The sequence below is a fragment of the Rhincodon typus genome, chromosome 47 (genome assembly GCF_021869965.1).
Source record: "Rhincodon typus isolate 14 chromosome 47, sRhiTyp1.1, whole genome shotgun sequence".
Lineage (NCBI taxonomy): Eukaryota > Metazoa > Chordata > Chondrichthyes > Orectolobiformes > Rhincodontidae > Rhincodon > Rhincodon typus.
This window is the reverse complement of record NC_063378.1, coordinates 5,646,410-5,674,063: the sequence shown is the minus strand read 5'-3', so window position 1 is coordinate 5,674,063 and position 27,654 is coordinate 5,646,410. Positions and strand designations below refer to the sequence as shown.

Here is a 27,654-nt window from a genome sequence, read left to right as displayed (position 1 = left end):
TTCCACAGACTTAATTGGTGTTAAAGAGGTGGGACATCATGTTGAGGTTGTGCAGGACATTAGTGAGGTGGCTTCATGAGTACTGTGTCCAGTTATGGTCACCCTGCTATAAGAAGGATATTATTAAATTAGAGATGGTTCAGAAGAGATTTACCAGGATGTTGCTGGGAATGGAGGATTTGGGTTGAAAGGAGAGGCTGGAAATGCTGGGGCCGTTTTCACTGGAGGGTAGGAAGTTAAGGTGGGACCTTACAAAGGTTTATAAAGTCATCCATAAGAGGGGTGTAGATAAGGTGAATGGTAGATGTCTTTTCCCTGAGGTGGGGCATTTCAAGAATAGGTGAGAGGAGAAAGATTTGAAAAAAAGAACATGGGCTTTTTTTTAACACGGAGAGTGGTTTGTGTATGGAACGAACTTCCTGAGGAAGTGGTGGATGCAGGTACAGTTACAATGTTTAAAAGACATTTGGATAAATGCATGAATAAGGAAAGGTTTGGAGGGATATGCGCCAAGTGCAGGCAAGTGGGACGAGTTTAGTTTGGGATTATGGATGGATTGGTTGGACCAAAGGGTCTGTTTCTGTGCTGTATGGCTCCTGAGAGAATGGAAGTCTGTAATGGGTATAATGCCAAACCTGTTCAACCTATTGTCGCAAGGTAAGCCTTTCGATTCAGCATAATGACAAACTAGTTAGCTTAACCTCAATGTGATATTTATTGAGGAAACTCTTAGGAAGGAATGCTGATAGTGGGTGATTGTAACTTTGTGTGCAGTTAACATTCAAGCAAAATCTACAGTTTGAATAAGGTTATCAGCCTTAAGCAGGGCATTTGCCAATGGGGTCAGTTAGCCCCATTGGCTGGATGACTGGTCAATAATGCCAGCGGCGTGGGTTCAATTCCCATACTCGCAAAGATCCTAGCCTCTCAATCTTTGCCCTTTCCCTGAAGAATGGTGACCCTTGGAGTTAAACTTGCGACCAGTTGCCTCTGAGAGAGAGCAGCCCTCTCATGATATGATTGACTTCACCTTACCTTTGCCATGGCCTCCAGTGAAAGAGCAATGGAAACTAATTTCTCTGTAAGTGCAAAGCAACAGGGTTCTTATGGTGTAGTGGTAGCAAGTCTACCATTGAATCAGTAGGTCTGGATTCAAGTCTGCTCCAGAGGTGTGTGATTGCCTCTCTGAACAGGTTGATTATAATGTATCTGTAAGCATAAACTGCAAGCCCGCAGTGTCTTGGAATACACTTGGCTGGATGGGTGTAGCTCTGACAATATTCAAAAGGCTTGGCACTATCCAGAACAAAGCAGCCCACTTGACTGCATATTGCATTCACTGACTCCAAAATTCACTCCCTGGACCATTTTCTTTTGGAATCTATAAGGCTAACTAACTCAGCTCATGAGATTGGAAGGTGTGGGCTAAAGAGCTTTGATGAACTGATGCAGTGCATCTTGTGGAAGCAGGCCATTTGGCCCATCGAGTCCACACCAATCCTCTGAAGAGCGTTCCATCCAAACCCATCCTGTAACCTTGTATTTCCTATGGCTAATCCATCTAGCCTACATGTCTTTGGACTGTGAGAGGAAACTGGAACACCCGGAGGAAACCCATGCAGACATGGGGAGAACATGCAAACTGCACACACACAGTCACTCAAGGCTGGAATTGAACCTGGATCCGTGGCACTGTGAGGTAGCAGTACTAACCACTGAGCCACCACAATATGGCTCGTCCACTTTAATTTCTGATTAACGTTGGTGCCCAGGATGTTGATCGTGGCTCGATAATGGGTCAAGGCCATTGAATGTCAAGGAGCGACTTGTTAAATTCTCTCTTGTTGGAGATGGTCAAGTGTGGCATGATTGTTACTGGCCACTTATAAACCCCAAACTGAATGTTGTTCATGTCTTGCTGCACATAGACACCGTTTGCTTCAGTATCTGAGGAGTCGTGAATGGTGCTGAACATTGTGCAATTATCAGTGAACATCCGCACTTCTAACCTTACAGTTGACAGAAGATCATTGATGAAACAGCAGAAAGTGGCTGGGCCTATCCTGAAGAGTGCTGCTGCAGTCATGTCCTGGGACTGAGATGATTGACTTCCAACAACCCTAACCATCTGACTTTGAACTATGTATGACTCCGGCCAGTTTAGAGTTTCGCCTCTGATTCCCATTGACTCCAGTTTTGCTCAGGCAGCTTGATGCCACACTGTATCGAATACGGCCTTAGTTATCAAATGCAGTCATTCTTACCTTACCTCTGCTTTCTTGTTGATGTTTGTACCAAGGCTGTAATGGCAGCAGGAACTGAGTGGCCCTGGCAGAATCCAAACTGAGTGCCAGTGAGCTGGCAACTCCTTTACAAGTGCCATTGGGTGGTACTGTGGACAACATCATCATGGAATCCCTACAGTGTGGAAACAGGCCCTTCTGCCCAACAAGCTCACACCGACCCTGAGAGACCATCCATCCCACCCAGACACATCCCCCTATAACCCACCTAATCTACACATCCCTGAAGACCACGGGCAATTTTAGCATGGCCAATCAACCTAGCCTGCACATCTTTCGACTGTGGGAGGAAACCGGAGCACCCACAGGAAACCCACGCAGACATGGGGGGAATGTGCAAACTTCACACAGACAGTCGCCCGAGGGTGGAATCAAACCTGGGTCCTTGGCACTGTGAGGCAGCAGTGCTAACCACACAAGACACCGTGCCGCCCCCAACATCTTCCCCATTATTTTATTGACTGTTGACAGTAGACTGATGTGGTGGCGTTTGTCTAGGTTGGATTTGTCATCCTTTTCGTACACAGCACCAGACTGGGCACATTGTTAGGACAGATGCCGTTGTTGTCGCTGTAATGGTTTAACGCAGGCATGGCTAATTCGAGAGCATATGATTGACGGGAAGTTGTCAGGACCTTTGCAGTACACCCTCCCCTCAGTTATTTCTTGATATCACATGGAGTGAATCGATTTAGTTGAAGGCATTTCATCTGAGATGCTGGGAAGCTCAGGAGGAGGCCAAGATGGATCATTCACATCGCCCTTGTGGGCAGAAGGGTGGATGTAAATACTTCAGCCTTATCTTTGCACTGATTTGCCGGGCTCCTACATCATTGATGGTTGAGATATTCATGGAGCCTTCATCTCTTGTCAATTGTGCACCGCCCTTCATGACTGGATGTTCAGGAACTTACAGAGCATAGGATCTAATCAGTTAGTTGCAGGATCCCATCTTTTGCTGCCTTTGCTGTTTGGCATGCAAGTAATCTTGTGTTGCAGCTCTACCAAAGTTAAATTTCAATAGGGGATAGGAACTCATTGACCAAAGGATGGAAGGAGCAGAATCTGCCATTGGAAAGCTCTTGAACACAGTCTTGAGAATCTTGATTTGATTATTTATTTATTATTACCTAGGGACAGTGATAATGTTTTGGTTTGCGTGTAGTACAGGCAGATCATACCATACAAAGTGCATTAGGGTAATAGAATAAAGTGAGGAATACAATGTTACGGCTCCAGAGAAGGTGCACAGAGAGCGAGATCAACATTAAATTTAAAATTTGAGAGACCCGTTCGGAAGTCTAATAACAGCGGGGAAGAAGCTGTTCTTGCATCTATTCGAATGTATACACACATTTTTACATCTTCTGCCAGATGGGAAAGGGTGGAAGAGAGTATAATCTTGTAACCTACAACTCCACTGATTATGAGCTGCAACGTTACCTGGGCTTGACAGTTCATTTTAGGGCCTAGCACAGGCGCAGTGGGCCAAAGGGTCAGTAGGTCTCAGTGACTCCACCATTCAACATAACAGAAACATGAGCAACACAATCAGAGGAAGCATTGGAAGTCCTACAAGCTGGGAACTTGTTAAGAAAACATTAGGAAACCAGCTACGGAAATGTGAATAGAGCGAATCAGGGACATTTAACAACTTTGTTAACAATTGTGGGATGGGGAGGTAGTGGCACAGTGGCAATATCATTCTGGCCTTGCAATTCCTTGGGCCAGGGTAATGCTCTGGGGGTCTGAGTTCAACTGACATTGCGGTAGCTGGTGGAAAGTAAATTCAACTGATAAAACTGGAATGTGAAGCTCGTCTCAGTAATTGTGGCCTTGAAGCGATTGTTGATTTTCAGCAAAGGTAAGAGGTCATGAGATCCAAGGAAATTTGTCCATTTGGATCCAGAATTAGCTGAGTGGCAGGAAGCAGAGGACAATAGTTGAGGGTGTTTTGCGACTGTAATTCTTTGTCCAGTGGGTCTCACAGGGGTCAGTGTTAGGGTTCTTGCTGTTGGTTGCATGTGTAAACAAATTTAGACTTGAATGTAAGACGATTGATCAGTAATTTGTGGACGAAGTGAAAATTGGTGGGGTGGTAAATAGTGAGGAGGATAGCCTTAGATTACAGGAGGATATAGATGGGCTGGTCAGAATGTGGCTGTACAGGGAGTTGGTTAGGCCATTTTTGAAATACTGTGTTCAATTCTGGTCTCCCTGCTATAGGAAAGATGTTTGTGAAACTTGAAAGGGTTCAGAAAAGATTTACAAGGAAGTTGCCAGTATTGGAGGGTTTGAACTATAGGGAGGGGCTGAATAGGCAGCGTCGGAGACTAAGGGGTGACCTGATAAAGGTTTATAAAATCATGAGGGGCATGGATAAGGTAAATAGCTATGGTCTTTTCCCAGGGTAGGAGAGTCCAAAACTAGAGGGCATAGGCTTAAAGTGAGGGGAAAGATTTAAAAGGGACATGAGGGGAAACCTTTTCATTTGGGGGTGGAATGCGCTGCCAGAGGAAGTTGTGGAGGCTGGTACAATTACAGCATTTAAAAGGCATCTGGAAGGAAGGGTTTAGAGGGATATAGGCCAAATGCTGGCAAATGGGACTAGATTAATTTCGGATATCTGGCCAGCATGAATGAGTTGGACTGAAGGGTGTGTTTCCATGCTGTACAACACTGTGACTGTGTGACCAGTGGCCAGTGGAACTCAATCCGGATAAATGTGAGGGGATGCACTTGAGCAAGACAAACAGGCAATGGAGTACATGATGAGCAGTAGGACCTTGGGAAGCATCGAGGATCAGAGGAACCTTGATGTGCATTTTCACCAGTCCCTTAAGGTAGTGGGACGTGGTAAAGTGGTTAAGAAAGCATATAGCATACTCACTGTTATTAGCCAAGGCATAGAGTTTAGAAGCTGGGATAAAAAGTTGGTTAGGCTACACCTTGACCACTGTGTGCAGTTTTAGAATCAACAGAATAGGAGGGATGTGCTGGCACTGGAGAGGATGCAGAGGAAGATTCACCAGGATGTTGCCTGGGGTAGAGAGGTTTGGCTATGGACAGAGACTGGATAGACTAGGGGCGTTTTCCTTAGAGCAAAGGGGTTGGATGGGGCAGGAGGGAACATGACTCAGATGTATAAAATGATGAAGGGCCTAGTCAGAGTAGACAGGAAGAAATGTTTCCCCTTGACGGAGAGATCTGTGTCTGGGGAGGATAGATTGAAGGCAAGGGGCAGGAGATTTAGAGGAGATGTGAGGAAAACAAAAATCACTCAGAGGCTGATGGGAATCTGGAACTCACTGCCTGTAAGGGTGGTAAAGGCAGAAACCCTCAAAACATCGAAGAAATATTTAGATGTGTACTTGTGATGCCAAGGCGATGGGCCAAGTTCTGGAAACTGGGATTAGAATATAGAATCCCTATAGTGTGGAAGCAGGCCATTAGCCCACTGAGTCCACACCAACCCTCCAAAAGAGGTGGTTGTTTTTGATGGGCACAGGCTCATTGTGTCAAAGGATCTTTTCCTTTGCTATGACCTCTAATCAAAAGAGGTCCTCAGAATGAGCGAATCTCTGAGCATGTGCTAGGTTAAAGCATTGAGGTAAGTAAAGAGCAGGTGGACACGTTTCTTAAAACAGTTTTTACCAAGGGAGAAGGCCACAATTTGCTCGTCGACAGAATATATAGGAAGTGCTCTGCTTTAAAATATGTTAAGCAATGGAAAGAGGTCATCTGTGATGTCGACTATACATACGAAGAAAGGACAGCCAAAGGCCATTCAATCTCAGTTGTATGGTGGTTAGTATCCGTGCCTATCATGCAGGAGACCAGGGTTCAATTCCCTACCAGGGAGAATCCAGCATTTTTGGAGTTCACGGTGGCTCAGTGGTTAGCACTGCTGCTTCACAGCGCCAGGGACCTGGGTTTGATTCCACCCTTGGGTGACTGACTGTGTGGAGTTTACACGCTCTCCCTATGTCTGCAGAATTTCCACCCACAGTCTAAAGATGTGCAGGTAAGGTGGATTGGCCATGCTAAATTGCCCATGGTGTCCAGGGATGTGTAGGCTAGGTGGATTAGCCATGGGAAATGCAGAGTTATAGGGTAAAGGGATGTGTCTGGGTCGGATGCTATTTGGGGTGTCAGTGTGGACTCAATGTGTCGAATGGCCTGCATCCACACTACAGGGATTCTATGATTCCATATGAACCTTTCCAGCCTACTCTGCCACTCCATAAGCTCATGGCTGATCTGATTATAACCTCAGGGCTAAATTCCAGCCAGTCTCTGATCATCTGTCACCCCATTGCTTAAACAAGTACCTCTGCCTTAGACATACTTGTAGGACAATTGCAGGAAGAGTTGCAAGGACTCATGAGTATTAGAATAATTAAATGGTTGCTTTTGACTGCAGCAGACTATGGGCTAAAGGAATTTTTTTCTGTTATGTAGATCTCTATTGCTTTCAGTGAGAAAATATTTTGTTTCCTCTCTGTGATAAATTGACGACCCCTCAATTCTAAACAGCGAGCCCTGGTTCAAGGTGCATCTATAATCGGAAACATCCTCTCCACCTCTACCCTGGCAAGACCCCTCAGGATCTTATATGTTATTAATTGTATGCTGCCGCTTTAAGGTTAATAAACTTCCTAGTGAACTATAGATAGTGGGTCGGTCATTTGGAACCATTCCAACTTGTTGGAATATATTCAGCGTGTTTTGAAATATGCTCTTAAATAAATGTCACTGCATCTTGATTGGCCTGTCTTTTATCCTACTTTGCCAATTACAGTTAGCCAGCTTTCATGTCCTCATAATTGGCCATATATCAGCATTTTTCAAAACAAAAAAATCTGATCTCGAATCCATTCCTCTCTCCCTGAAGCTGAATGTAAAATTCAATCATATCACGGTCCTTGGGGATAACTTTGCGATGTGATCATTAATTAATTCTGTCTCGTTGCATAATATTTGGTTTAAGGGAGTTTATTCTCTGGGTGACTCCAGAACATGCTGTTCTCAGAAATAATCCTGAAAGCACGCTGTAGGCTCCTCAATCCTTTGTCCATCTGACTATGTAGGTTAAAAATCTCCCATTAACGCTTCATCTTCTCTGTAACAAGCTTCCATTATTTCTTCTTTTATGCTACACCCTTATGTTATACAGCCTGAACACCACTCACAGATGCGTCTTCGTGACTTTCTGTTTGCCAAGAAGATGGTGGCTCAGTGGTTAGCATGGCTGCCTCATGGTGCCAGGGAACACAGGTTCAATTCCACCCTCAGGTTTGCACATTCTCCCTGTGTCTGCGTGGGTTTCCTTCGGATGCTCTGGTTTCCTCCCAGAGTCCAAAGGTGTGTAGACTAAGTGGATTGGCCATGCTAAATTGTCCAGGGATATGCAGGTTAGGTGGGTAGCCATGGGAATTACAGGGTTAGGGCCAGTGTGGGCTCAATGGGATTCTATGATTTCTTGTCTCTGCCCAAAATATTTCCACAATCTCTGTGGTGCTAATATCATCATTAACTAACAGAGCAGCCCCTTTTCTGTCTTCCTGTCCTTCCGAAATGTCCTTTATCTTTCAATATTCAAAATTATGGAATTCAATATAGAGTTGTGAAGGCTGCAGGGTCCCCAAGCAGAAAATGAGATGCTGTTCTTCAAAATTGTGTTGAGCCTTGCTGGAGCACTGCGGTAGGCCCAAGACAGAAATGTTCGCCAGGGAACATGGTGCTATGTTGAAGTGGCAGGCAACTGGTAGATTGGGGCCACTCTTATGGGCAGAAAGGTGTTCTATAGAGCAGTCATCCTGTCTACATTTCATCTCTTTAATGTGGAAGAAACCACATGTGAACTGTGAATATAGTCCACTTGATCACTCAGTCTGGAGGATGGAGTCACATGTAGGCCAGACCAGGTCAGGATGGTAGATTTCCTTCCCTAAAGGACATTGGTGAGCCAGACAGGTTTTAACTAAAATTGAAAATGGTTACCATTAGGCCAACTCTTTTTTCTAGATTTTTTTCTGAATTTCAAAATTTATGGTGAGATGAAAATCCAGGTCCCCAGAACGTTTGTCTGCATTTTGCTATTTCCTAGTCCAGTAACATTACCACTGTGCCACCTCCTCCCCTATGGTTGTGGTTGTTGGAGGTCAATCATCGCAGCCTCAGGGTAGCATCCTACGTCCTACCAATGTCAGCACATCATCTCTGATCCCTTCGTAAACAGCAAGATATGGATGACATCTAGGCTTGGGCTAGTCATGAACGGTGCTGGACAATTCAATAACCAGCAGGAGATGGAAGCGGTAAAATTAGCCTAATCCTTAATAAAGGACAAGTCCAGCACATCAATGCAAAAGATAAGCCTGAAAGATTTGTGATAATCTTCAGCCAGAAGTGTCTTATATTATGGTGTGTGTGTATGTGTGTGTGTGTGTGTGTGAGAGAGAGAGTGCAAGACAGAATATGTGTGTGTGTGTGTGTGTGTGTGTGGTGGCATGAGGGAGGGGTGCAGATTGGTAAGAATTCCTTTGGATCTATTTTATTTGCCTTTTGCTATTTGATGTGTTCTGTGGAGTGTTTGACCAGCATTTGTCTGTTACCCATATTTGCCTCATGTTAATTAATGGATTTTAGAATGTAAGTCATATGTATTTTTGCACAGTCCAAACCCCTTTTTCGTCTAAAATCTTTGTTTGCCTGTCAAAATCAGTTTCAATTGCAATAAGCGACTTATTCTTTGTTGCCAAACCAAAACGTAGCTGAACTCTTTCTAGTAAATGGTGTGGTTAAAAAGATCTTTGGCATGCTTGCCTTCATTGCTCAGAGTATAGGAATTGGGAAGTCATAGTCATAGTTATAGTCACAAGTCATGTTGATGTTGCACAGAACGTTGGTAAGGTCTCTTCTAGATCTGGTCATCCAGTTATAGGAAGGCTATTATTAAGCTGGAGAGAAGGGATTCACCAGGATGTTGCTGGGTATGTAAGCTTTCAGTTATCAAGAAAGGCTGGATAGGCTGGGACTTTTTTTGCTGGAGCATCGGAGGTTGAGATGACCTGATAGAAGTTTATAAAATAATGAGGGGTATAGATAAAGTTAATAGTAGGTGTCTTTTCCCTAGGATGGGAGTTTTCAAGACTAGGGAGCATATTTTTAAAATGAGCAGAGAGAGATTTTAAAAAGACAGGAGGGGCATTTTTTTTTACAGAGAGGGTGGTTCACGTGTGAAATGAACTGCCTGAGGAAGTGGCGGATGTGGGCACAAGTACAACATTTAAATGCCATAAGGCTAAGTACGTGGTTAGGATAGGTTTGGGGGCATATGGGCCAGGAGCAGGAAGGTGGGATTAGTTTAGTTTGTGATTATGGTCAGCATGGACTGGTTGGACCAAAGGATCTGTTTCTGTACTGTATGACTCTATGAGTGAAGATATACAGTCACAACCTTATATAATTGGCCTGATCAACACTCTGGGGTTAAATGTAAAATGCGTTGTGACTGATGGAACAGTGGGACCAGAAAGGAATCTGTGCATGCCTGCAACATTAGTTGCAACAATATCTATAAGCTTTTCCAACTGATGTAAGGGACTTTATCAGAAGCTATGCTGAAAACCATGAATCAAACAGGCTTGGCTCATTGACACTCCTTGTTATTTTTTAAATCGTAACTTTTATGGGAATGTAAATTGTGACTTTTCATGGGTTAGTAAAGGATACATTTTTTTGCAATTGATTTGAAGCCCAAGATGAGGAATGTCATAATTTTACTGGATAGATTCCCTATATGTGGAAGCAGGCCATTTGGCCCATCAAATCCACACCGATCCTCTGAGGAGCATTCTACCCAGCCCCTACCTTATCCCTGTAACCCTGCATTTCCCAGGACTAATCTACCGAGCCTGCATGTGCCTGGACACTGTGGACAATTCAGCATGGCCAAGCCACCTAACCTGCACATCTTTAGATTGTGGGAGGAAACCCACTCAGACACAGGGAGAACTGCAAAATCACCTGAGGCTGGAACTGAACCTGTCTCCTTGGCGCTGTGAGGCAGCAGTGCTAATCACTGAGCCATCATGTCCAAAGTGGACTGCTTGCTATTATACCTGTCGGTAGGTTACCAGCTGAAAAATAGGCAATCTAATAATTCAAACAAGATCTTACTTTAACAAATCCACACTGACAGTCCTTAATTAATCCTTGCCCTTCCAAATGACCATGAATTCTGTATCGTTTAACATCGAAAAGTGCATATGAACTAGGAGTAGTAGGTTAAAAATCATATGATGGAAATTGAATTGCAATTTTCCATGCTTAATCTGAACATTTCCTAATTACCAGCCTGCTGACTTTTCATGATTCATTTACAAAAATGTTCAGAGTAGTAAGGGCGTGGAATGCCCTGCCTGCAAAAATAGTTGACTCGCCAACTTTAAGGGCATTTAAATGGTCATTGGATAAACATATGGATGATAATGGAATAGTTTAGGTTAGATGGGCTTCAGATTGGTTTCACAGGTCGGCGCAATATCGAGGGCCGAGGGGCCTGTACTGCGCTGTAATGTTCTATGTTCTATGTTCTATTCCTCTATATTGCATCATTCTGCATTCATTGTCTACTTAAATAATAATCTGCTTTTCAATTCTTCCTCACTATTTGGACAACCTCTCATTTTTTCACACCATATTCCGTGGACCAATATTTTGCCCACGCTCCTGACCTAATGACATATCTTTGCAGCCTCTTTGTGACCTCCTCACAACTCACTGCCTTGGTATCATCAGCAAATCTGTCCCTTCATCCAAGTCATTAAGGTAGATTGTAAATGTTTAGTCTCTGTAGCACTCCACTGGTCACAGAGTTCCATCCTGAAAGTAACTCATTCATTCCAAAGAGATATAAGAAGATTGAAGGGATTGTAGGTTGAAAGAAGATGTGCAGCAAAACTTTTTCAGCCAGAGGGTGGTGGGAATCTGAGACTCACTGCCTGTACGCATGGGAGAGGCAGAAACCCTCATAACTTTCAAGAAGTATTTAGGTGTGCAGTTGCAAAGGCAAGGCATGCAAGGCTATGGGCCAAGTGCTTGAAAATGGGGTTAGAATTGTTAGGTGGTTGTTTTTGACCAGCCTGTATGCAATGGGCCAAATAGTCTTTTTCAGTGCTATAGAGCTCTATGACTCTTCTGGTCAGTACATTGAGTAAAAGAGTTGGGAGGTCACATTGTGGCTGTACAGGACATTGGTGAGGTCTTTTGGATTACTGTGTTCAGTTCTGGTCACCCTGCTATAGGAAAGATGTTATGAAACTTGAAAGTATTTAGAAAAGATTTACAAGGATGTTGCCCAGGTTGGAGAGTTTGAGTAAAGGGAAAGACTGAATAGGCTGGGGCTATTTTCCCTTGAGCATCAGAGGCTAAGAGGTGACCTTCTAGAAGGCTATAAAATCATGCTGGCTATGGATAGGGTAAATAGACAAGGTCTTTTCCCCGGGGATGGGGAAGTCCAAAACTAATTGGCATAGGTTTAAGGTGAGAGGGGAAGGATTTAAAAGGGAGCTAAGGGACAACTTCTTCACACAGAGCGTGGTGCATGCATTGGATCAGCTTCCAGAGGAAATGGTGGAAGCTGGTACAACATTTAAAAGGCAGCTTGATGGGTACATGAAAAGGAAGGGTTTAGAGGGAGATGGCCCAAATGCTGGCAAATTGGAGTAAATTAATTTAGGATATCTGGTCGGCATGGACGAGTTGGACCGAAGATTCTGTTTCCATGCTGTGTATTTCTATGACTGTATGAAGCAATTCAAATACACCAGTTTTATACCCTTGAGCAAAGATTTGGAGTGCAAATCACTGCAATATAGGAGTGACCGTGTTATATAAAGTACAGGTGAACTGGTAAGTGGCTCAGTGGTTAGCACTGCTGCCTCACAGTGCCAGGGACCTGCGTTCAATTCCAGCCTCAGGCGACTGTCTGTGTGGAGTTTGCAAATTCTCCTCGTGTCTGTGTGGGTTTTCTCCGGGTGGTCTGGTTTCCTCCCACAGTCTAGGGATGTGTAAGCTAGGTATATTAGCCATGGGAAATGCAGAGTTATAGGGATTGGATGGGATGCTCTTTTGGAGGGGTGGTGTGGATTTGATGGACCAAATGGCCTGCTTCCTTATTGTAGGGGTCCTATAATGGTAGGAATTGACAAGGAACAAATACTTGGTGCCTTTCAGCAAAGACAAACATAAGGCAGTCATTTGCACAAACTACAAATATCAATTGTTTCTTCGACAGTGTATCAACAATCTTTCTTCCTAATGCTAAGCCAACAGTTAAAAATATACTGCCGAAGGAAGTACCCACAGCCCCATTCACTCGAAAACTGCAGATTATTTTCGTTTATAAGTTTTCAATATCAGGATTCCCATATGACTAGGTCATGGCTAGTTTCGTGAACATTACGCATATAAATGTTTGCAGAATGTGGATAAAATTGATCCAAAATCATACTTTGTTCGTAAAATTTGTAAAAGTGCATTACAAAAAATTTTTGATTTGAAAATTACAGGAACTGCATAAAATTCAATTTATAATAAATTTCAGCTTGTGTCTATATATTAGTATGTTCCACTTTTAGGTGCCCCCAATGTAATTATAATGCTCTTAATATTTGCAAATGGTTTCAAAATGAAAATCACAGAAAATGCAACAGAAATAAACATTTCCCCATGTGCTCTTCCTCATTTCACTTGGATGTGCCCAATACAGTTTCAAAACTCTTGATGTTCACAAGTAGCTGGTCTGGTGTAACACCTGTGTATCATAGAATTCCTACAGTGCAGAAAGAGGCCATTTGGCCCATTGAGTGTGCAATGACCCTCCTGAAGAGCATCCCACCCAGACCCACACCCTGTACCTACATGGCTAATCCACCTAGGCTGCATATCTCTGGATACTACAGGGCAATTTACCATTGCCAATACACCGAACTTTCACATCTTTGGACTGTGGGAGGAAACCAGAGCAGCTGAAGAAATCCACGCAGAAAACGTGCAAACTATACAAAGACAGTCACCCAAGGCTAGAACCAAACCTGGGTTCCTGGTGCTCTAAGACACCAGTGTTAACCACTGTAGTTCTGCAGTGTTCAATCCCTCAGCAAACTCTAGCTGAAAGACCATTCCCCATTGAGCTCTGTGCAGCTGCGCTCAGCTTAACTGCGTCCCTTAGCACGTGTTGCTATACCTTGGAATGAACCAGTCTGTGACACTCAGTCAAAGTCAGTTCTCTGCACTGGGAAGACCAGTGTGTTTCAGGAGTGCGATAATCCCCACAGAGCCCATAGAGAATCACTAATTAATCTCTCCCTGGAGCTAATTGAGTGAGTTTCCTTGTTAACAGACAGCAGCCTGCCCTTGAACTCATAATCAGAGCCCTTTATCAAGCAGACCTAGATATCTCTGAACAGGTTGATTAGAAAAATAGGTTAATTAAAGAAAAAAAAAGCAGACCCAGAAGGGCCCTCTTGTGGCACAATGGTAGTTTGCCTACCCCTAAACCGGGATGCCTGTGTTCAAATCCAACCTGTTCCAGAGGCATGTAATAACATCTCTCAACAGGTTGATTTGGGGAAAAAAAATAAAGCATACCCTGCACCTGCCTCAGTTTGATGACTTGCATTACCTGTAATGGACAAATGGTTGATTGGCTATATGTGTGATTTACGTGTAATCGTTTAAAAGCAGTGGAGGAAAAAAAAAAGTCATGGTGAGTAACCTATTCAGTTGTGTGTAAGAGCACTTCTAGATAGGAAAAAGAAAGCAGACCCAGAAGAAGAGGTGATGGCCTAGTAGTATTATCACTAGACTCTCAATTCAGAAACTCAGCTAATGTCATCAGGACCAAGGTTTGAATCCTGCCAAGGCAGATGGTGAAGTTTGAAATTTTAAAAAAAGTCTGGAGGTACGAATCTACTGATGATCATGAAGCCATTGTTGATTGTCAGGAAAAAAAAACATCTGGCTCACTAATATCAGAGAAGGAAATCTGCCATCCTTACCTGGTCTGGCCTACATATGACTCCAGGGACACAGCTTTGTGATTGACTCTTATCTGCCCTCTGACAATGGCCGAGCCAGCCATTTAATTGCATCAATTGCAACAAAGAAATGATTAAAGCAGACAAGGGATGGGTTTGGAGAACTGCCCGTGCTGTGCCAGGCCTAGCCTTTGCATGCCGTGACTAGTGGCCCTATTTTGGTGTTCAAGAATAGACTATGTCCCTTTCCCATCGGGTTTCCTGAGTTATTATGGGCTGGATCCGAATTGAAGATTCTTTTCTGTTATTCATTAATGGCATGAGGGTATCACTGACTAGGTAGCATTTATTGCTGAGCCCTAATTGCCCAGAGGGCAGTTCAGAGTCAATCACATTCTCTGTAACTGGTCTCCAGTAGAAGTTGACATTTGCCTTGGGCATACAGCCCCAGGAACAACCTGTACCCCAGAGATCTTTGGTTCTGGAGCTGCCTAGGAAGTGCATTCAGAAAGGAGTGTCCTCTCAACGCAACTACCATGGGGAGTGAGACCCCAGACATAGAGGAGGAATGTGATGGGGATGGGAACTCAGCCTTGATGCATGTTTGTAAGTCCTAGTAACAGGCAGTTCTGCCAAATGACTGCCAGGGGACTATCTGACAGTCCCGCCCATTTCCATTCTCTGCAGTACCTCTGTGAGTATGTTTTGCAGACTACAACCCGATGGACCTCTGGTTCAAGGTATATCTCCACTAAAAGATACGTGGCACAGCACAGTCCAACTAGAATCATACAGTACAAAAGAGGCGCTTCGGCCCATTGAGTCTGCACTGACAACGCTGACAACTCTAAATGTACACCAGTCCCACTTTCCAGCACTAGGCCCAAAGCTTGTAATGTTATGGTAAGCTCATCCAAGCACTTTTTAAAGGCTGTGAGGCTTCCTATCTTTACAACTTTCCCCATAGTGGATTCCAGTCCCTCATTACTTTGTAGGTGAAACACATTTTCCTCAAGTACCCTCTAAACCTTATGTCTTTCAACATAAAATTATTCCCCCCCCCCCCCCTTGTTATTGATCCTTCGACTAAGGGGAACAGCTGCCTTCTACCCACCTTGTTCATGCCTCTCATCAACTTATACATCTCTATCAGGTCGCCCGCAACCTTCTCTGCTCTAAACAACCCAGTCTCTCTTCAGAGCTGAAATGTTCCATCCCAGGCAACATCCTGTTGAATCTCCCCTGCACCCCCTCCACTGCAACCACATCCTTCTTATAATATGGTGACCAGAACTGCACACAGTACTCCAGTTAGTGGCCTAACCAAAGTCCTGCACAGCTGCAACATAAGCTCCCTGCTCTTATAATCTATACCGTGAATGATAAAGGCAATTGTGTATTCCTTCTTAACCACCCTATTAACCTGTCCTGCCACCTTCAGTGATCTGTGAACAAGCACCCCAAGATCCCTCTGTTCCTCTGTGTGTCCCTACTTGAAGCATTTTGTAGTAATGTGGGCCAGCCCCATCCTTAGCAGCATCAGAAACAAAAACAGAAATTGCTGAAAAACCCTCAGCAGTTTTGGCAGCATCTGTTGGGGAGGTGACGCCTATTAGTAGTATCACCGGACTGTTAATCCAGAGACTCAGGTAATGTTCTGGGGGACCGAGGTTTGAATCCTGCCATCGGCAGATGGTGGAATTTGAATTCAATAAAAATCTGGAATTGGGAATCTAATGATGACCACTGTTGGAAGAAACCAATCTGGTTCACTGATGTCCTTTTGGGAAGGAAACTGCTATCCTTGTCTGGTCTAGCCTCCATGTGATTCCAGACCAACAGCAATGTGGTTGATTCTTCCTGCTCTGCCCAGGACTGTAAGAAACTACAGAAGGTGGTGTGCGCAGCCCAGACCATCACAGAAACCAACCTTACATCCATGGATAGTGGGAACTGCTGATGCTGGAGAATCTGAGATAACAAGGTGTAGAGCTGGATGAACACAGCAGGCCAAGCAGCATCAGAGGAGCAGGAAAGCTGACATTTCGGGTCTGGACCTGACCCTTTTCTGAAGAAGGGTCCAGACCCGAAACGTCAGCTTTCCTGCTCCCCTGATGCTGCTTGGCCTGCTGTGTTCATCCAGCTCTATACCTTGTTATCTTCCATCCATGGGCTCTATTTACATGGCTCATTGCTGCAGAAAGGCGGCCAACATCATCAAAGACCCATTGCACCCTGGTAATGATCTCTTACAACCTCTTCCATCAGGTAGAAGATACAGAAGCCTGAACACATGCACGAGCAGGTCCAGGAACAGCTTCTTTCTAGCCTTGGACTGTAGCCCCAAATAATGTAACCTGCCATGTGACCTGTATTCCTCTGAGTCTTTTTGATCTGTATTTCCTTTGCTTGCTGTGATCTGCCTGTACCGCACATAAACAAAGCTTTTCACTCTATTTTCGTACATGTGACAATAAAATCAATCAATCAATCAATCTTAACTGCCCTCTGGAAAATTAGGGATGAGCAACAAATGCTGGTCTAGCCTGTAATACACTCATCCCTGAATGAATTTAAAAAATATATAAATATCATTGGGTCTGGTCTCATAGAGTCATAGTTATACAATTGGAAACAGGCCCTTCAGTCCCACTTGTCCATGCCAACCTGATATGCTAAACTAATCTAGTCTCATTAGCCAGCATTTGGCCCATCTCCCTCTCAACCCTTCCTATTCATATACCCATCCAGATGCCTTTTAAATGTTGTAATTGTACCCACGTCCACCTCTTCCTCTGGCAGCTCATTCCATACAAGCACCACCCTCTGCATGAAAAACCCATGCCCTTTAGTTTTGGACTCCCCTACCCTGGAGAAAAGACCTTGGCTATTGGCCCTATCTACGCTCTTCATGACTGTATAAACCTCTATAAGGTCACCTCTCAGCCTCTGATGCTCCAGGGAAAATAGCCCCAGCCTATTCAACCTCTCCCTGTAGCTCAAACCCTCCAACTTAGCAACATCAGGACCGTTCAAACCATAGTGACACTTAACATTTGTATATCAAGGACCCACATGCAGCTACACACAGGACGAGGCAGAGTTGGGTTTGTTTTTATGCTACCACAACTGAAACACCTGAATTATTACACCCTTCCACCTCACACTCCCTGGGTCTGTTCAGAATGTAATGTCAGTCTAGATTTTGTAAAGACATTCTGGAGCAAGACACACTTCTGAAACAATAGTACCACCAAGCTAATGTTGAAAGCCGAAGTTTCAGAATGATTCAGTGTAGACCCAATATTGCCTTAGTTTAATGGTGATTGGTAAACCACAATGAGCTCCACACATTGTCAGTGCCATGTACTTCACCACTTCAGTTTCATTTCTAACTCAACCGGATGTAGAAGCTCACTGATTACTCATTCCCCCGCGGTTTAAGGCAACACAGGGCAGGATAATCAATTGTTTGCAGACAAAAGCTGAACAATGAAACAATTTGTTATTTCCCTTCTTTACATTGGTAAAGAAACATGTGTTTGCATAATATATCGCTTGTAGCAACAAACATATAACAACAATACCCTAATTTTCCCACACAAGCTAATTATATTTCTGCATGCAGTTCTCATGTTTCCTGGGTTCAGTTTTTTTTTCTGGATGCAATTAAATAGGAGTGGTTGTTTAGTAAGCCTTCACTGTGCATTGTTACAGATACAGATGTTGACAAAAGAAATCGCTTGTTTTAGACCGAATGCAAACCACCAAATGATTATTTAAAAAAGATAAAAGAGCTTGCATTACACAGGGAGAATCAAGACTGATTTGTGTAATTTAGTAATGGATTGTTGGCCCTTATTTCAAGGGTGTTGGTGTATATGAGTTGGGTAGTCATATTGTAATGGCAGCACGGTGGCTCAGTGGTCAGCACAGCTGCCTTACTGTGCTAGGGACCTGGGTCCGATTCCACCCTCCGGTGACTGTGTGGAGTTTGCATGTTCTCCCTGAGTTAGGGTAGGTTTCTTCCTATAGTGTAAAGATGTGCAGGTTAGGTGGATTGGTCATGCTAAGTTGCCCATCGTGTCTAGGAATGTGCTGGCTGGGTAGTTTAGCCATGGGAAATAGGGTAGGTTGACGTGGACTTGATGGGCCAAGTGGCCTGCTTTCACATTATAGAAATTCTATGAACTGTACAAGGTGTTGGTGACACCATATCTGGAGTACTGTGAGCAGTTTTGGTCCACTTTCTTAGGAAAGATGTTTCAATGGAGGCTGTTCAGAGAAGGTTCACCAGGATGATCACCATGATGAAAGGATTGTCTTATGAGCAAAGGCTAAACAGGTTGGGAGACGACTCAGTGGAGTTTAGAGGAATGAGAAGTAGCTCATTGAAACATATAGGATTTTTAGGAAGGGACTTCTTAGGAAGGGATTCTGAGGTCACCGAAATGTTAACTCTGTTTTTTCCTTCGTAGATGCTGCCAGACCTGCTGTTTTTGTTAGGATTTTTAGGGCTTGACAGGGTTGATGCTGCAAGGATGTTTCCCCTCATGGGAAAGTCTGAGACCTGAGGGCATTGTCTCAGAATAAAGGGGCACCAATTTAAGGCTGAGATGAGGAGGAATATCTCCTACCTCAGGGTTGTGAGTCTTTGGAACTCCGCACCACAGAGAGCTGTGTGGGCAGAGTCTTTGTGTATATTTAAGACTGGAATAGATAGATTCTCGATCAGTCCGGGAATCAGTTATGGGGAAAGGACAGGGAAATGATTATGAGGAGTGTCAGATTAGCGATGATCATATTGAGGGGCAGAATGGCCTACTCCCATTCCTATTTCGTACAGCCTTATGTTATATGTTAGGTTGAGTTGATCATTTTAAGTTTATGGTCTAAAAATATATGGATTCTATTTTTGCAGAACCTGTTTCCAAGCCTGAAATCATCCCGAGTTTGTCACAAGTTGTGGAGGACAATGAAACTGTCACCCTGTACTGCAACCTGACTGGGCATTCCCCATCCATTCAATGGATCAAGGACGGCCAATACATTCAGTATAACGACAGGATGAATTTGTCGTTGGACAATCACACATTAATACTAACAGCGGTCAATCGGTCAGATTCGGGAGAATATCAGTGTGAGGGCTACAACACTGTCAGTCGCAAAACAAGTAACGCACTGTTCCTTATGGTTTATTGTAAGTATGAATATCTATCTGTCTGCCTACCATTCTGTTTATCTATCCATCCATCTCTTTCTCTACCCATCCCTTTGCCTGTCCCTCTGTTTTATTCACCTGGTGAAGGAGCAGCACTCTGAAAACTTGTGATTTGAAATAAACCTGTTGGATTATAACCTGGTGGCATGTACTTCGGACTTTGTCCCTTTGTTTGCCCACTAATGCCTATCTATTTATTTCTCCTTCTGTTTATCTGTCTGGCTATTGTGGGGAGGAGGGGTGGCCTCTACGTAAGGATATTAGAACTAGGCCATTCAGCCCCTCGAGCCTGTTTCACCTTTCCACACAATCATGGCTGATCTCATCTCAGCCCGAACTCCACTTTCCTGCCCGCTCCCCATAACCTTTGAACCCATCATTAAATCAAAATCTGTCCATCTCCGCCTTAAATTTACTTAACCCTGGCATCCGCTGCTCTTTGGGGGAGTGAATTCTATCGATTCATAAACCCTTGAGAAAAGTGATTTCTTCCCGTCTCTGTCTTCAATCTTCTACCCAATGTTCCATATCTATGACCTCTCAATCTTGATTGCCCCTTATGAGGAAACATCATCTCTACATTTACTTTGTCAATCCCCTTTAGCATTTTATATACCTCAATGTGACCTCCCTTCATTCTTCTAAACTCCAGAGAGTACAGGCCTAATCTGGTTATAAGACAAACCCCTTATCTCTGCAATCAATATAGTGAAACTCCTCTGAACTGCCCCCATTGCAACAACATCCCTCATGTAAGGGGACCAAAATTGTGTACAATACTCCAGATGTTGTCTCACTATTGGCTTGTACTGTTGCAGCAACACTTCTCTACTTTTATACTCTAAGCAACACTTCCCAATTTAACACACTATTTGGTAGATTGATGTCATACATTATGATGGCTGCTGAGAAATGGCAAAATTGTCTGTCATAGGGAATGATGATTTCAAAATATTTGCCCCTCCTGCTCTCTTCCCAAACATGTACCAACATCATGTACTCGCCAACATGATCAGGGTACCTGGGAAAGAGGTGCACTTTTGCCTCCTATCCCCATGGATACTATTCTCAGCCTTGAACTTACGAAGTTCACAGTTCAGCAGAGGAGGACTGGGGCTTATCTCAGTGGTGCAGCTGCTATTATGTGCAGAAAAAAAAATGCAAGGCGTTGTCCCTACAGGAAATTCCTGCCATTTGAAATTTCCAATCTTTTGTGTGAAGGCAGCAACAAGAGTGAAACCCATTAGTGATCCAGTGAACCTGCCAGATTTAACATTGGAAATGCAAAAATGAATGCAAGTGCATCAGATTCCCAACTGACAGTTTCTTCATGCACGTGGTACCATTAATCTTGCTCTTCCTTACAAGACTCTGTACATTTCTTTCGTATATCTTCTGTTCTGAAGTGACATTCTACCTGAGAAACCCATGTTAATATCTATATCCTTTACTTGTTGCAGTTGGTCCAGAAGATCCTCAAATTTCCATTGATCCCGATAAAGGAGACATCACCTTGGGATCAAAGGTCACTTTCAACTGTTCTGTGCTGTCAGTTCCACCTTCCGAATTCGAGTGGTTTTTCAATGGGCACCCTCTGAACCGAACAGGACAAACGATGACCATCGATAGCTATGGCCCAAGTCACAACGGCATTTACATGTGTCAAGCCCATAACAATATGACCGGAAAATACATCAATAAAACGACAGAGGTTCATGTTGTAGGTGAGGAAAAAAGGCTCAATCACCCTCTTTAGCAACAGGAAACAATTGAAACATAAAATGTTTATCCAAAGGAATTTATTACAACTCGCATGGGCGCAGGAGATGGTGGCACAGCTGTGGTATCACTAGGCCAGCAAGTGCTTGGGCAACCTAATGGATGTGGGTTCAAATCCTACCCTTGAACCTAGTAGAAGTCAGGGATATAAAGCTATTTTCAATCATGATGACTGTTATAAACAGTGACGACAAGATCAGCATTAGGAAGGTTAAATTAATGTCACGCTGTGTATTATGGTAGGATTGCAAACCAGCAGTTCTACGTTACAAAAACTAGCGACATCTCACTATACCACCACCTTCCCAACTAGCTATTGAAGCTGGTGGGTGCCAGTCAAGTGGTTGGCTATATCCTGGATATAACAGCAGAATTACATTTCAGGAGAAGGCCCAACTTCCCCACAGCAGCTGTGCGAGTGAGCGTCATAATTGGTGCCATTCTGCCGCTCTCTCTCTGTCTCCCCACGCATTTATTACCGTGTAAATATATGTCTAATGCCCCCATGATGAGCACGAGGTTAAAGAAGCTTTTCCCTCATCAGAGATAGTAAGAACTGCCGATGCTGGATTCAGAGATAACATAGTGTGGAGCTGGAGGAACGCAGCAAGCCAAGCAGCATTAGAGGAGCAGGAAAGCTGACGTTTCGGGTTGGGACCCTTCTTCAGAAAATGAGTGTTGTGCAGACTTGATTTTCTGAAGGAGGGTCCCGACCCAAAACGTCAGCTTTCCTGCTCCTCTGGTGCTGCCTGGTCTGCTGTGTTCTTCCAGCTCCACGCTGTGTTATTTTTTCCCTCATCGGTTCCCTCACCCCTTGCTGCAGATAAAGTCCAGCAGTGATGTCTTTTAGGACTCGGCCAGCTCTGTCAGGGGTGGCACTGCTGAGTCGCTCTTGGCGATAGACATTGAGGTGCCCCACGCAGAATATATTCTGTGCCCTCGCCACCCTCAATGCTTCGACTAAATGATGCTCAACTTGGAGGAGGACTGATTCATCAGTCAAGGGATGGCAGGAGGGAGCTGGTGGTTTCCTTGCCCACATTTGACTTGTTGCCCCATGATTTCTAGAGTCAATGTCGAGGGCTCCCAGGGCAACTCCACACTGTATATCATTGTGCCACCACCTCTGGTTTGGTGTAAAGCATAATTGAGTATTGGAGCCGGAACCATCTTGGTGCTCTGAGAATGTTCAATTGTACTTCTCATTTGTGATGAGTAGATAGTGGACAGACTTGGGGGAGTTTGGAAATGAATTACTCGCTGCTGGATTCCCAGCCTCTGACCTGCTGCTGTAGCTGCATAGTTGGAACCCAATGCAAAGGAAGTGGCTGTCTGTTTTTACAATAAATTCACAGCAATGTCCATTGGGTGAAGATCACGTTTGCTTTGAGCTGCAGAACGGACAGAAATTTTATGTCAGAAGCAAAAAGCAAACTTATCCATTGTGCTGAATGGAAATTCAATTGATTTCTTTTGGAATACCTTGACCCAGAGCAAAGTCTTTTTACCTCTCAAATTTCATCGATTGCAGATGCAGAGAAGGTAATTGTGTCTTAAACCCCTAGAAAGCAACAAAAATTCAACAAAATCTGTCTAGAAATGAAATCTGATTTGGACAAGAGCTTAAAATGGGTGCATTTTGGACACATGTTACCTCCTGTCCTGGTTAATGTGGGATTAAGGTGATAGGGTAGGATTCTCTTCAGAGGGTCGGTGCAGACTTGATGGGCTGAATGGCCTCTATCTGCATTGTTGAGATTCTATAATTCATTGACTTTTCTCCACTGATCAAGAATCTATCTATCTTGGCCTTAAATATATACAAGGACTCTGCCCCCACTGCTGTCTGTGGCAAGGACTTCCAAAGACTAATAACCCTCTGAGAGGAGAAATTCCTCCTCATTTCAGTCTTAAATTGGTGTGATAATTACACAATGTGGCCTTCAATCCCATGCTAAACTGCCCCTTAGCACCCAGGGATGTGCGGGCATAATGGGTTAGCAATGGCAAATGCAAGGATAGTTTGGAATGCTCTTCAGTGGGTTGGTGAGACTTGATGGGCTAAATGGCCTCTGTGTGTTCTGTAAGGGATTCTAAGTAGTAGTATTTCGAGAGCCCACTTAATATTCTTCCCCATTTACTTCAGTGGAACTGAATATCAGGCAGGGCATAAAATCCTTGGATTTTGCCAATGTGAGATGAAGCAATAGACTGGTTTTAACTCACAATGCTGAAATCAACATTATCTGAAATTCTCATTTTTTCTATCAGTAGTAAATGTCAGGTCAGTGTAATGTTCTGGAAGTTCAACTTTAAAGAAAATAAATTGCACAAAAGAATCTTTTCTGACGCATAACGTTTACTTTTACAAGGAAGGAGAGGACTGGTTAATCAGCTCGCAATGCAGAGTGATGCCAATGGCACACAATGGACCCTCCTCTTCAACCCCATCCCTCGCCTGAGTTATCTCTTTCTAATGACAGAGTAGGTCTATGGCAACTTCACCTTTTATTTTTACACGAATGCTACAGGTGCCAATGCATTGATTTCAATAAAATCAAAAGTTATACAGCAATAGAAAAATAATCGAGTGTATTTTTTTTCCTCTCTCTTCCAGAGCCAGTCTCTCAGCCAAACATTACTGTAAATGTTTCAGACCCAACTGAACACAATGACACGGTGTCCTTGACTTGTCACGTGACTGGTGATCTGAGGTATCTGTCCTGGATGAAGATGAACCAGTTTATTCAGAACAACGAGAGGGTGAAGTTATCAGAGGACAATGCCACACTGACAATATCATCAGTGAATAGATCTGATTCAGGCAATTACACATGCCAGGCATGGGGCTACAGAAATAATGAAACAAGCAATCCATTTGAACTGAACGTTTACTGTGAGTACAACTCAGTGACGGTAGGATAGGAGATTAAACTTTTCTCTTTGCACACCATGGTAATTTATTCAAATACTTTATCTAAATTAAGGAAGTATCATTTGTCACATTATTGGGTAATACCATATCTAGAGGACTGGAGTATGAGGGTGCCGAAGTTGTGCTGCAGTTATACCAAATCCTGATTCACAGACAAAGTCCTGGTTAGACCCCACTTGGAGCGCTGTGAGTAATTCTGGGCACCACACCTTAGGAAGGATATATTGGCCCTGGAGGGAGTGCAGTGTAGATTTACAAGAATGAGACCTGGACTGAGGAGAAATTACACAAATTAGACCTGGTTTCTCTAGAATATAGAAGGTTAAGGGATGATCCAATCAAAGTCTTCAATATACTATCAGGAGAAGACAGATAAATTTAAAGACGAACTGTTTCCACTGGTTCGTGCTTCCAGAACTGGGAGGTACAGTCTAAAAATTATGGCCAAAGCATTCAGGAAAGATGTTTGGAAACAGTTCTGTACTCAAAGGGTGGGAGATGTTTGGAACTCTCTTCCATAAATGGCAGTGGATGCTGAATCAGTTGTTTGTTTTCAACTTGAGTTAGATATATTTTTGTTCAGCAAAGAGATTAAGGGATATGGACCAGAGGAATGTACATGGAGTTAGACCACAGATCAGCCATGATCTCATTGAATGGCGGAACAGGCTCAAGGGGCTGAATGGCCTACTCCTGTTCCTATGTAGACGTTGTTTTATAGAATGGATTGGCTGGGATCAGTAAACTCAGTTGGCTGGGTAGCTGGTTTGCAATGCAATATAATACTAACTTCAATTCCCACACTCTCTGAGAGATATGATTTCCCTTCTCAACCTGTCCCCTTGCCTGAGGTGCGTTCATCACCAGTCATTTTTTCTTGAATGAGAGAACAGCCCTATGGTTTGGTAACTTTACTTTGGCTATTGCAGAGGTTGGCTTGCATGGGATGGTGGTAATGTCACTTAGGCTTGCAATGATTTGCTACCATGGCTTAAAACACCACCATGGTAGTTGATGGGCTAGTTGATGGTTGAATCAATAAAACTGGACTGTGGCCGTTCAGCTTTTAGAAACAAAGTTGATTTGCTTCACTGATCTCCTTCAGAGAAGGAATCTTCCATCCTTATTCAATCTGGTCTACTTCTGACTACAGACTCTCAGTAATATGGATGTGAAAATGGGAAGGGAAACCATTCAGTCTATGAGATGTGGGTATTACCTGGAAAGACTCAAATCCGTTGCCTGTTCCGTGCTGAGAATCTACCTGTTCCCAGTGTTGTGAAGGATGACTCTGGGCCAAGTACTCTTCCAAGAATTTCACAAGCATCCATACAGTGTGTAAAGAGGCCATTCGGCCCATTGGGCCTCCACCAACCCTCTGAAGAGCATCTCACCCAGACCTGGCACCCTAACTATAGCCACACATTTGTGATGGAAAATCCACCTAGCCTGCACATCATGGGGCAATCCATCTAACCTGCACATCTTTGGACTGTGGGAGGAAGCTGGAGCATCCAGAGGAAACCCACACAGACACAGGGAGAACATGCAGACTTTGCACAGACAGTCACCTGAGGCTGGAATTGAACCCAGGTCCCTGGCATTGTGAGACAGCAGTGCTAACCACTGAGCCACCATGCCATACTTGGACTGGACTGCAGCGCTAGTCCTTCATAGAAACATTTGTACAGAAAACCATCATGCAGTGGTCAGCATGTAACATTCTCGAGACACTTCAGGAAAAGAAGGCAGCTGAGCAGACTTGTCAAAATAATTTAGCAGAATGGCTCATGGCCTTAGCTTTCACTCGAACGCTAACATGTAGTTTGGCTTATAGTGATAAGCGACTTCCCCGTCAAATCATTCACACATGCCTGGACCCTTCATGCCAATGCATGCTGCCAACAAGTTGGCAGCAGTGGTGAAAAAATGGTCTACATCTCCCGGAACGTGCTTTTGCAAAGAAGTTCTAGGAAGAGAGCTGTGGGTTTCCTGTCAGACCCATCTTGAACAGTGAGATAACAAGGTGTAAAGCTGGATGAACACAGCAGGCCGAGCAGCATCAGAGGAGCAGGAAGGCTGACGTTTTGGGCCTAGACCCTTCGTCAGAAATGGGGGAGGGGAAGGGGGTTTTGAAATAAATGATTCTGTTGCCAGGAATGTACACTAAGACAGACATAACTGCTGCTTGAATATGGGGTGGTACAGTAACTCAGCGGTTAGCACTGCTGCCCCACAGTGCCAGGGTCTCCAGTTCAATGCCACCCTTGGGTGTGTGTAGTTTGCACACTCACCCTGTGTCTGCATGCCTTTCCTCTGGATGCTCCAGTTACTTCCCACAGTCCAAAGATGTGGAGGTTAGGTGGATTGGCCATGCTAAATTGCCCATAGTATCCCAGGATATAAGTGCTAAATGCAGGGTAACAGCATTAGGGTAGGGTAGGGTAGGGGACTGGGTTCAAGTGGGATGCTGTTTGGAAGGTCAGTGCAGACTTAATGGGCCAAATGGCCTCTTTCTGCACCATATGGATTTTACCATTAACTGAGTCAAAAATGTTCTTTGGTCTGCCACAGCCATAGTATATCAAGGGGCTGGTCATTTTTACAAGTCTTCAAGCTATAAGGTGGTCTAGAAGGCACGCAGCACATTTGCCTTCATCAGCTGAGATATTGAATGTAAAAGTTGGCAAGTTATGTTACAGCTGTACAAATTTTAGTTAAGTCGTGTTTGGAATACTGCATGCAGTTCACCACACTACCAGAAGCTTGTGAATACTTTGGAGAGGGTGCACAGAAGATTTAGCAGGATGTTGCCTGGTCTGGAGGGCTTCAGTTATGATGAGAAGTTGAATAAACTCAGATTGTTTTCAGTGGAAAGATGGAGGCTGAGTGGCGACCCAATAGTGGTCTACAAAATTATGAGAGGCATAGATAGGATGGATAGTCTGAGGCTTTTTCCCAGGGTGGAAAGGTCGACTACAAGAGGGCTCAGGTTTAAGGTGAGATGGGTTAAGTTTACGGGAAAAGTTTTCACACAGACGGTGCTTGGGATGCCCTGGCTGTGGAGATGGTGGAAGCAGACACATTAGCAACTTTTAAGGTGTATCTTGATAGACACATGAACGGGAGGTGAACAGAAGGATAGAAACTGCACATGGTCAATAAGTGGTGGGTCTAAATAAGGATTAGGAATTGGTGCAGTCTTGGTGGACTAAAGGTCCTGTTCCTGTGCTGTATTGTATCGTAATGTATATGCTTGTCACTGCATACATATAGGAAATATCCCATGAGATTGAGGCACCTCAAACTGCAATCTACTCGAAGCGGAGTTTCCATAATGTTCAATTTGAACTGTTTTGGAATTTACTT

General features: G+C 43.9%; 1 protein-coding gene across 2 annotated transcripts in view; it reads left to right on the top strand.

Annotated features, from left to right (window-relative positions):
* The window catches only part of LOC109936358 (carcinoembryonic antigen-related cell adhesion molecule 5-like), a 60,081-nt gene that overhangs the window by 14,781 nt on the left and 17,646 nt on the right, over window positions 1-27,654 (top strand). For both annotated transcript variants that reach the window (XM_020534969.2, XM_048620681.1), the window contains exons 3-5: window positions 19,272-19,550; window positions 21,032-21,295; window positions 23,968-24,246. In XM_020534969.2, coding sequence (XP_020390558.1) covers window positions 19,272-19,550; window positions 21,032-21,295; window positions 23,968-24,246 — 822 coding nt within the window. The remainder of the gene's footprint in view (window positions 1-19,271; window positions 19,551-21,031; window positions 21,296-23,967; window positions 24,247-27,654) is intronic.